At 37.8% G+C, this 11,663-nt stretch overlaps 1 protein-coding gene across 1 annotated transcript in view; it reads left to right on the forward strand.

The window, feature by feature from the left end:
- The window catches only part of SYNJ1 (synaptojanin 1), a 150,710-nt gene that overhangs the window by 64,798 nt on the left and 74,249 nt on the right, over positions 1 to 11,663 (forward strand). The window contains 4 exon segments of the mRNA XM_007941282.1: positions 3,176 to 3,237; positions 5,319 to 5,415; positions 6,744 to 6,913; positions 7,831 to 7,912. Of these exon segments, the coding sequence (XP_007939473.1) occupies positions 3,176 to 3,237; positions 5,319 to 5,415; positions 6,744 to 6,913; positions 7,831 to 7,912 (411 nt within the window).

An 11,663-nucleotide genomic window follows, 5' to 3' on the forward strand; every position in this document is an offset into this window, starting at 1 on the left:
ATGGGAGAAAGAAGGGCTGCTTATGCACAGGGAGACCGCTCAGGGGGCTGGAGTCCATAGAGGGATGGACACAGAGAAGAGGTTAACTATGGGATGGAAATGGGAGGGGAGCTGTTACATTGTGGTAGACTGTGGTCGGTGTCATGAAACAAAGTATATGTGAACCGCTGTATGGAAAGTGAATTTGCCCTGTAAATCTTCACCCAAATCACAAAAAAGGAAAAAAAAGATGGTAAGTATGAAGTCTTGCCTAGTGTTGTGCTGAGCACTCAATTTTTGATTGAGTTGAAATTTCAGAAGTATGTGAACATGAAGCAGTAATATTGATGGAAAGTGATATTCTGTACCACCCAATTAAACTTTTTTTTTTTTAACTTTATTGTCATTTTGGGGAAATCCCCTGCAATGTGTCAGCTCTCCTCCTGCTTCCTCCCTGTGCTTATCCTTTCCCTGTGTCCTTCTTGCTTATGCATTCCTGTTTCCTACCTTTCTCCTTGTGCAAATGCTGCCCTTCTGATCTCCCATGGTTGATTGTTCTAAGGAGTGTATCTCCTTGGTGTAAGTGTACAACTCATAGTCCTGTCTATTGTTTGGCTGAGTGTTAAGCCACAGGAGTGAGTTCAAATCCAGCCCCAAAGGGTGACATGGGGCCATAATCTCAGGGGTTCGCCAATCTCTGTCAGATCAGTAAGCCTGGTCTTTTTTTTTTATGATTTTGAATTTTGTTCCTGCCACAGGGACAAGGAGGTGGCACCTTCCGACCTCCTCTGACTCCACAAGGTGAAGACAGAATCACCATCAGCCGCCCAAGGCCTGTTCTTATGAAGCCAGACATGCCACCACCCTCCAGCCATCTTACTAACCTTGTCACCAACCGTTCTTCCCACAGCATCCATCACCTCTCTGCTGGGTTCAGTAATTTGCTCCAGTGGCCTCACAGAACTCACAGATTATGGGGTTTATTAGGGAAGCTGCAGGCTACAATTCAAGTTCAGGAATGTGTTCAGCCTCTCAGCCAGCTGTCTCTCAGCAGCTGGCTGTCTCTCTCAGCAGCCGGCCATCTCTCTCAGTACCACTTCTCTCTCTCAGCAGCATGTCTCTCACATCTCTCTCAGTGGCACATCTCTTTCAGCAGCACGTTTCTCTGAGCTGGCAATCAGAGAGACTCCCTCTGCCTCCAGGGCATTTTAAGCCTGGCAGAGTAGCAGAACTAACCAATCCCAACATCAGAATTCTATATACCCTGACAGAGAGTGAACTTCCAGAAGATTGCTTCCTGCTGCTCCAAGAGAAATACACCAGATGAATAACTTTAACCATCAGCTACTCAGTTGTTTAGGGCAAAGCAGGAGTTATCAAAGACTATAGCTAGAAAAGCCATATCATGTAATTTACTACACCACACTTCCACATTTTTTGCCGACTCTATCCATGATCTCCAGTTTTGATCCTTTCTGCTTGGTGGGGATTGGTAACTGGGCACCATTTAGTTCTTTTGGTCTCAGGGTCATATAGGTTGAGGTTCTCATGGTCTGTTAGTCCTTTGGACTGTTTCCATGTGTCTTTGATTTTCTTCACTCTTCTTTGCTCCAGATAAGGAGAGACCAATAGTTGCACCTTAGATGGCTGCTCACAAGCTTTCAAGACCCCAGTTGCTACTCACTGAAATAAGATGTAGAATAATAATACTTTTGTATACTGTGTTGTACCAATTGAACTTGATGTCCTGTGTGACCATGGTCCCCAGCGCAGACCCAAAAACTCATTCCATCAAGGTGCTTAGTTGTGGCTTTAAAAAATATTTTTAGTGTAAATTAGTATATATATTTTTTTAATTAGGTGAATTTATGATAATTGAAATTCTTAAAATAGCTTTCTGGAGTAAGACTTTTATCACAATGGACCTAACAGCTCTTTTATTATTGACTTTTTTCTTTAACATCAAGTAATAAAACCTAATCTTGTCTAACCAGGATATTGATATGAGGGTTACAATATATAGCTAGATGTGTATATGTATTAGATGGCAGAGTGGTAAGGAACAACCACAGGCATGTATCTGGAAAACATGGCAACTTGTATTTTTTTACCATATGGACAGTCACAGTACTTTGTAAGATAAATATGAGTCATTAAGACAAAATTCTAAATCATGAACCTTTAGGAAGTTATAGGCAATTAACTTGAGATTTCTCCAAAGAGAAGGTGTCATCCTCCCAAGTTTCTTGCAGTCTAAAATGCTTAATGTCCCGAGGCACATGCTTTTTAAATTTTAATACTTTAGAGACTATTGCCAAAAGAAACCAAACTCACTGCCATCGTTTGATCCGTCTAATAGTAAGCCCTCCTTGGGTTTCCAAGAAGGTATCACTACGGAAGTAGATTGCCCAATCTTCCTTCCAAGGAGTGGCTGGTGGGTGTGAACCTCCAGCCTTCTAGTTAGCAGTCAGATGCCTTAGGCACTATGCTACCAGAGCTCCCAGTATTCAGCATGGGAGAGAAAAATCACTTGCACTTTTGGGAGCTCTAGTGGCATAGTGGCTAAGGCGTTTGCTAACCAGAAGGCTGGCGGTTCAAACCCACCAGCCAGTCCTCAGAAGGAAGACCAGTCAATCCATTTCTGTAGAGATACCGCCTCGGAAACCCAAGGAGGGGTAGCTGTGAGTTAGAATCGACTACACGGCAGTGAGTTTGGTTTGGTTTTGCACTTTTAGAGAGCTTGGAAGAGTAGAAAGAGTAGGAATTCAGATTCTCATCAGAATCTGTTTTGGAATTTGTTACATTGATCCAAGAGGGCAGATTATTTCATCTCTCAGTATTTTAGTTTTCAGTTGCCCAAGTCATGTTAATATTTGTTAACTTACATAAGGCATGTAGTTTGAGTTTCAAACAAGATAATTATGAGAAGCATTCTTAAAAATAAGCTTCATAAATAAAAATCCTGTTAATTTATAAGTGTTTCATCATGGTGTAACATTTAGTTCTTTTTTGTGACGTTGCTTCAAAAATAAAAGGGAGAGGAAACTCCTAGAAATTTTTAAAAAGAATGTCATGAATGAAAATCAATTATTTAATTTACTGTGTGTTCAGCAAACGAATTGGTTCATATAAAAATGATATCCCTTTTGTCTGCATGTTTGTTTTTTATATAATTAATTTATTATTCTTGTCCAAGGTGGGATCCCATCGTGTCCGTATGTCAAGGGGATTTGAAGCCAATGCACCTGCTTTTGACAGGTAGGACTGATTATTTTTATATAGTGCTGTAAGTTTTGATATTGTTAAGCAATGAGACTAGTTATATTTACTGATTTATTTAAACTGTTTTGGCTGTAAGTAAAATTCCTTATGACTGATGTGGTAGTTATGTTTGTGTGTTAACTTGGCTGGGCCTGGTTGAGTGGCTGGGCAGCTGGTGGTAGTTATTCCCCATGATGAGACTGGCAGTCATCTCCATGGTGGGATCTACCACAAGCAGCTGAGTAGCTGCCTTTGGGATGTGGTCTTCTTCCTGTATATAAGAGGAAGCCTTGGGAATGATCTCTAGCCTATGGCACGCTTGGACCCTGCATGTAGCCCATGTCATTGCTCAGCAGCCTGCTATGCTCTGCTGACCTTGGGACTTACAATGGATTTAAGTTAATGGCCTGCTGTGTGGTTTGGTAATATCGGGACTGTGCCTTTTTACTTGTCAACTTTGGGGCTTCTCAGCTTCTACAGCCAGCAGCTGTCTGAGTGAAGAAACACCTGTAGCTCCAGTGGGCCGGGAGCAGGAGGCAGAACTGGACCTTAAGGTTGAGGGGCTTTCACCCAGCCCCTAGAGCCTGACACTTTGAACTTGGACTTAAAGCCTCCAAACTAAGAGGCTAAACTCCTGTTTGTTAGGACCATCCCATTTGTGGTATATTTCTGTCAGAGTGGCACTAGGTAACCAAAACAAGTGATGTAACTGGATGCCAGTGACACCTAGTGTTGTAACTTCTAGAAATGGTAGTACTGAATGTGTTGATCTTGATCTCTTGACTTTAAAACTTCTTCTGTGGGGACCAGGTTTGTTGATCTGATAAAGCCTGGTGGAACCCCTGAGACTAGGGCCCCTAGCTGCCCTTTAGGTCTGGAATTGAACTCACTCCTGTGGCTTCCAGCCAAACAAAACACAGACATATGAGCTGAGCATTTACATTAGGTAGATATACTTCTTGGAGAGATCAGTCATGGGAGAATAGAAGGGCAGCGTATGCACAGGGAGAAAGCTTGGGGGGCGGGAGTGCATGGGAGGGAAGGATACAGGAAAGTGGTAACTATGGGGAAGAAGAGGGAGGGGAGCTGTTGCATTGTGGGAAATTGCAGTCGCTATCATGAGACAAAGTGTATGTGAGCTGCTGTATGGAAAATGAATCTGCTCTGTAAACTTTCATCCAAATCACAATAAAAATAAAGATGCATTAATATATTAAACAGCGACAACAACAAAAAACTTCCTCTATGGGTATGCTGTCTAGTAGGTAGCTATCGAGTACTTGAAATGTGGCTATCCAAATTCAGATGTGATGTGAGTATAAAATACACACCAGATTTCAAAGACGTAGTAACAAAATAGAATGTAATGTATCTCACTTACACTTGTATTATACTGATTACATGTTGAAATGGTATTTTAATGGTATTTGAGTTAAATAAAATATATTTAATTCTTTTTCTGTTTCTTTTATATTTTTAAGATATACTTTCCAGAAAATTTAAGATTATACATGTGGCTTGCCTTGTATTTCCCTTGGACAATATTGTTCTGTAGCTTCTGGAATGGTTGGAAGGTAGAGAGAAAAGAGACCATATTCTAGGCCTAATTATCTTAAGGCTAGAGCTCATTAAGGAGACACCTCAATACTCAGAGTATGTGATATCCTCATGTATGAAGTGCAGCCCTCTGTCCTTGCTGCCTTCCCAGCCACACTGGATGGTTGGTGTTCTCTCTGCTAGTCCGGTGCCAGCCTCACACATTGGGGAAGGAAGCTGGCTGACTCAGACAGTTCCAGGGTAGGTGGGAGTTGAATGGCATCATTCTGCTATAGTGGAAAGAAACAGTTCTTAGTATCAATATGTCAGAGGAAATAGCATTAACTAAGAGTTTCTGTAAATTCTGAATTTTGAGTCCATATAGAATGAATTTGTATCCCATTATTTCAGTTTTGTTAAGTTTAAAATACTGCCGTGTAGGTTCTGTTGAGTAATGGATTCTTGTTTATTGGGGAAAAGAAAAAACAAAACCTTTAGACTTATCATGTGACATATGTTTATTTCCTTTATTTCTTTAATAGGCATTTTAGAACACTTAAGAGTTTATATGGTAAACAAATAATAGTAAATTTGCTTGGGTCTAAGGAAGGTGAACATATGCTAAGTAAGGCTTTCCAGGTAAGTATAATCGTTTCTTCTTCTTTTCTGGTCCTTAGACGCTAGAATGGTATTTTAAAATAATCAATAACTAACACAATAATCAGTTTCATGCAGGAGTAAATTATTTATTAGACAATGATTGGGTACTTGTTGGAACTTTCTTTAGCTCTTTGAGGCTGTTAGAAAATAGGTCAGATTGGTGTTGCTGAAATTGAGATTATGGAAAGCTTTCAAGGCAATTGGCACTGTTTTCTTGTCTGTCATTTGTGTTGTAGAGAAGCAGAAGAATACTTCTTCACCCCAGAATGTTCATCTGTCACTAGCAGAGAAATATCAGGCAGTTTCCTCCTTCATCTGTTGATTGCTTTGCTTACCTTCTAGAAGCCATACCATTGTTTTAAACATTAAATGGTGAAAATGCATTTGTATACATGCAATACCATGCCTCCTCTCTTACAAATGAATATCTAAGGACAGATGAGAGAATTTTAAGTAAAAAAGAACCCCCAAAAATGTCTAAGGGGGAAAACAGTCTCAATAAATGCTTCTTGTTGCTGTTGTTGTCATGTGCCGTCGAGTTGGACCCAACTCATAGCGACCCCTGCTTGGGTTTCTGAGACAGTATCACTACGGAAGTAGATTGCCCCATCTTCCTTCCGAGGAGTGGCTGGTAGGTTTGAACTGCCAGCCTTCTGGTTAGCAGTCAACTGCCTTAGCCACTATGCTACCAGAGCTCCCCAATAAATGCTTGGTGAATCAATAATAAATTTATGTACATTATGATGTTAGATAAAACTATAAGCTGAAATTAAACAAAATTGTTAGAAAACATTTTCTAAAGTTCAATCTAATTAATAGAATTCAGAAATAACCTAGTGGTTTTGCTATTTCATTTTAAACTTGTAAGTAAATATTACTAGTAAACGAAATACTTTGAATATCTTTTTATGTAAAGCTTTAAAAAATCTGTGTATATTGAATGAAGATGTACGAATGACTCAATCTGTGGCTTTAAATTTTCATTGTAAAAAATGTAATGCTGGTGATTGGAAATAATTTTCATATTCTAAACCTAATGAGAATATTATTTAAATTCTGTGATATTAACAATATCACCTAATCTTTCAGGGATAGTATGTAAGGCTTTAGGGAAAAGATGCTATTAGGTACCAATGAGTAATTTTCCATTTTACTGCCAGGGTCAATGAAAGTTTTATGATAGGATTAGTAAGATTTCAAGAGATCATGCTGAGGTTTTCATTTAAAAGGAAAGGTTCCATTTATAGCATATATTGTTAAATCATATTTAGTTAACATTTAGATGAATATTTGTCTTTTACTTTCAGAGTCATTTGAAAGCTTCTGAACATGCCACTGATATCCAGATGGTGAATTTTGACTATCATCAAATGGTTAAAGGAGGAAAGGCAGAAAAATTACATAGTATTCTAAAACCTCAAGTCCAAAAGTTTCTAGATTATGGATTTTTTTATTTCAATGGAAGTGAAGTTCAAAGGTTTGCTCTGTTTCTCTGTTCTTTAAGTTGGAGCTTTACTGTAATTTAAAAATTATTCTCAATATTGATGTCTTAAATTTACTTTTTTAAGCGAGGTTTAAATACATAACATATCTTCCTTTATTGTCTTTAGACTTTTTCTTTAGAATTCAATAAATAACAATAGCAGCTTACATTATTGAACACGTTGTATATGCCAGGCAGTATATTATTAGCCCCATTTTACATTTGAGGAAATTGAGGCATAGGCCATCTCCAAGTCACATAACTAGAAATCTTAGAGCTAAGATTCACCTAGCTCCAGGCCTTATGCTGGTATCTTTGATTCTGTACCCCTTCTCTCTCAAAACTAATATTTTACTATTTCTTGACCTAAGGATTTTAGTCAACAGAAGTAAAAGACATTACCATGTCTACTTCAGTGTAACTTAAATATTCACTTTTGACGTATAAAATAAAGAAGAAAAATATTGAAAGATTTAAGTTTAGTGTATAGATTGAGGTAACATTAGTGAACAAAGCACAATTTTAAGTTTTTTCTATTAGGGCTCATAGGCTTTTGGATTAATTAATTCCATTAATATTTTATTATCTTTTATAGAGTTATAAACCTGACTATATATATTTAGCTCCTAACTACTGGCCTAATTAAAAATAAGTACGTATGAATGGACAGATAGATATATGACAAATAATATATAGCAAAATGTTAACATTATAGAACCTAGGGAATGGTTATATGAACGTTCATTGTAAAATTCTTCAACTTCTCTGTATATTTGAAATTTGTAATAAAGAAAAGTTGGAGGGAACAGTGGGCACTACATTTTAATCACCTTAACTTTTCTCAGTTTATTTTATCTTTGTTATTTTTGTTCCATATTATATACTGTTTAAGTTTCTTGAATTTGTTACAGATGCCAGAGCGGTACAGTTCGAACAAACTGCTTGGATTGTCTTGATAGAACAAATAGTGTACAGGCATTCCTTGGCTTAGAGGTAAAAATAAAGTAAAATGTATATATGTGACTTGTATCATATGCCTCTTTCAGTGCCTTTTAAAAAAAATGTGAAAATATACATAACAGAACATACACCATGTCAACCATTTTTACATGTACAACTCAGTGACATCTTTCAATGCTTTTGTAATACATTAATGTTTCTCACTTTTTGCTAAATAGCAATGATGTTTTGCTTCATTAAAGGCTTTCTTTATGTCTCTTCTGGTCTTCTCCACTCCCAACCCCTTTTGATTTAAATATTTCCTTTATCTGTTTTTTATACTTTCTTATTTTGGTGGCTGTCTGTATATTTCCTTCTATTATTCCTCAGACTCTCCTTTTAAATTCTGCTATTTATACTGTTCTAATAATTGCTTTTTTTCTTTTTCCATCTTTAAAAAAATATTTCTGTTCTCATTCTCTGTGTTCTTTTAAAAACCCATCTTACACATTGGGGAGGGTCTGTTTTCACATGTACAAACCTGCAGGATTACATTTTGACAGAGTCTGTAACTTGATCCAATTCATATGGCATTTCCAAACAAAAAACAAAACCAAACTCACTGCTGTCGAGTTGGATCTAACTCATAGTTGGGTTTCCAAGGTGGTATCACTATGGAAGTAGATTGCCCAGTCTTCCTTCCGAGGGGTGGCTGGTAGATTTGAACTGCCAGCCTTCTGGTTAGCAGTCAGATGCCTTAGGCACTGCAGCATCAGAGCTTCTGTTTTCAAATCAGTAGCTTACATAAAATGGGATAAAATAAAAATGCATTGTCAGTGAGAATGTAAGTGAATGAGATTAACTTCTATAAGAAGGGCTTGGTTTATAAGTTTTTTTTCATTGCCATTTTTCCATTAGATTTAGTCTAATGTAAGCATAGTCTCAACTGTGTTTGGCAAACTATGTAGCAATGCTGAATTTGCTAAGTCTTTCCTGCTGTGCAACAGTTGGAGTCACAGGCTATGGTGGTGTTTCATCTTGTTCCGTAGGAACTTAACATAGTTCTCAAATACCATTAAAAAAGTAGGTGTATGAAATGGCATGTTCTTATTTCCTCTAGTTAATGATTTTAAAGTTGGCCAGAATATCAGTCAGTTAGTTACCCTGGAGCTAAGGTTCTTTCTAACTCAAAAATGATTGCTGCTACAGAAATGCTTTTCTTTCATGTAACTAAATAAATTTTACAGTTTTAACTTGAAGTCTGTCATTGAACTTCACCATTATAATTTATTTAGAAAATATGACAGGGCCAAGAAAAGTGACATCAGGCATGTTGGTTATTTGGTTAGAGTTTATCATGAGACTTAGGTTGGTTTTCAGTTCTGTTTTTAAGTGATAGAGTTTGTCTACATTGATTCTGAAAGAGTACTTATTAAAATACTTGAAAACCTTCATTAAAAGTATAACAAGTGTTAGTTTTAAGAATCTGACTTAGTTGTCTATCCATTGTTAGTAGTTAGGCATGAGAATGCTCTCATATATAGCAATTGGTTGGTTACAAAATTTACTGCTATCGTAGCAAACTCAAGTGAATAATGAAGTGAGATCAGTTTTGTCCAGCTCCTTGAAGTTTTTTCAGACACAAAGAAGTAAATGATAAAGAATGTCTAAGGGCTTATTTTGTTTTATTTTCTATTCTAACAAAGAAGTTAGACAGCTTTGGTACCAATCCCTAAGTAGTAAAATGAACATGTTGTTGTTGTTATATGCCATCGAGTCGGACCTGACTCATAGCGACCCCTCCTTGGGTTTCCCAGGCAGTATCACTATGAAAGGAGATTGCCACATCTTCCTTCCGAGGAGTGGCTAGTGGATTTGAACCACCAGCCTTCTGGTTAGCAATCAAGTGCCTTAGCCACTATGCTACCAGAGCTCCCTAAAATGAACATAATTTAGGTTTTTTGTATTATTTTAGTTTTTTATCTCTCTGTAATAATGGTGAGGAGCCCTAGTGGCATAGTGATTAAGTGCTTGAGTGCTAAACAAAAGGTTAGTGGCTTCCACTCACCACTCTGGGGGAGAAAGATGAGGCAGTCAGCTTCTGTAATGATTACAGCCTTGAAAACCCTATGGGGCAGTTCAGCTCTTTGTCCTGTAGGATCACTGAGAATCAACTTGAAGGCATTGGGTTAGTTTTGGGGTTTTCTGGGGGTATAATTATGGTTGATCATGGTATTTGTAGATAACCTAAAAGAAAATATAAATGGGAAGCAGTTGAGTAAAAATGCAAGGAATAGAATGTGACTGAATTCTATTAAATAAAGGAAACAAAATAGATAAGGATTGTACACTGTTTTCACTCTGCCAGATTTCAAGGCTACAATACATTTCAGAATAAAAATCAGTTAATTTTCTTGCTCATTTAAACACTTTTTACTGTGGTGAAGGGATGTTGGTGGCCCAAAGTTTCTTTCATTGTGTGCTGTGTTCTCCCCTGTACACGTTACTGAAAACGGAGGAAAAAAAAAAAGAAAAAAAAAACCCACACTGCCTTGGAGTCAGATCTGACTCATAGCAACCCCTCCTTGGGTTTCCGAGGCAGTATCACTATGGGAGTAGATTGTCCAAACCCACCAGCCTTCTGGTTAGCAGTCAATGCCTTAGGCACTGTGCCACCAGAGCTCCTACATATTACTGATACAGACTTTATATATAAAAATCTTCATGACTTCACTCAGAGATGTAACGTATTTTATTTTTGTGACAGTTCAAGAGCAGCTGTCCTCTTTCTATAATCCCCTGACCTTAATTATCCAATTTTATAAAACTAAATTAAAAAATTAAATAAACTTAGAAAAGAATTACATGGAGAAAAAAATTAAAAAAGCTTAGATATTCTCATTATAATTAGATAAGCTTGGTAAATATCTTTCTCTGCTCTAATGTATGCTGTTGAATAATTAGCTGTTTTAGGTGAGCAAGGTAAACTAGTTTGATTTGTAGATTAACGTTTACAAGAATGAATATATATATATATATACACACACACACACACACACATACACACATACATACATACACACACACATATGGTTGTGCTTTGGGTGCAGATTTACAAAGCAAATTTGTTTTACATTAAACAGTTCATGCACATTTGATTTCACGGCCCCAATTACGTCCCCAACCATAAAAAAACTCTCCTCCCTTCCCCTCCGTGTGACTCCCTCCTCCCTGTGCCCTTCTTAACTATGCATTCCTGTCTGTCCAGCTTTCCCTCTATATGAATCCTGCCCCTGTGGTGTTTCATTGATCTAAGGGGTGCATCTCCCTAGAGGAGGTAGGTGCATTGCCCTGGGGGTAGGTGTTCTGCATGTAGGTCTTTCTGCTATTGGGCTAAGAGCCAATCTATGGATGTGAGTCCATCTGCAGGCCTAAAAGGTAACCCTGGGCCATCGTCTCGGGAGTTCTACCAGTCTCCATCTGACCAGTAATTCCAGTCATTTTTGTGTTTTTGAATTGTGCTCCACATTTTTCCTCCCACTCTATCCTCCAGTTTTGATCCCTTTCTGAGTATTTGGCATTGGTAGCCAGGCACCATCTAGTTCTTCTGGTCTCAGGGTCATGAAGGCTGAGGTCCTCATGATCCATCTTATCGTTGGACTGCTTGTTTCCAGATGCCTTTGATTTTCTTCACTCTTTGCTTCAGATGAGGGCAGATCAGTAGTTGCATCCTAGATGCCACTCAAAAGCTTTCAAGACCCCAGTCACTACTCACCAAAGTAGGTTGTAGAACAAGATTTTTTTT

Source organism: Orycteropus afer, unplaced genomic scaffold (genome assembly GCF_000298275.1).
Source record: "Orycteropus afer afer isolate SDZICR_OR568_19922 unplaced genomic scaffold, OryAfe1.0 scaffold00078, whole genome shotgun sequence".
NCBI lineage: Eukaryota > Metazoa > Chordata > Mammalia > Tubulidentata > Orycteropodidae > Orycteropus > Orycteropus afer.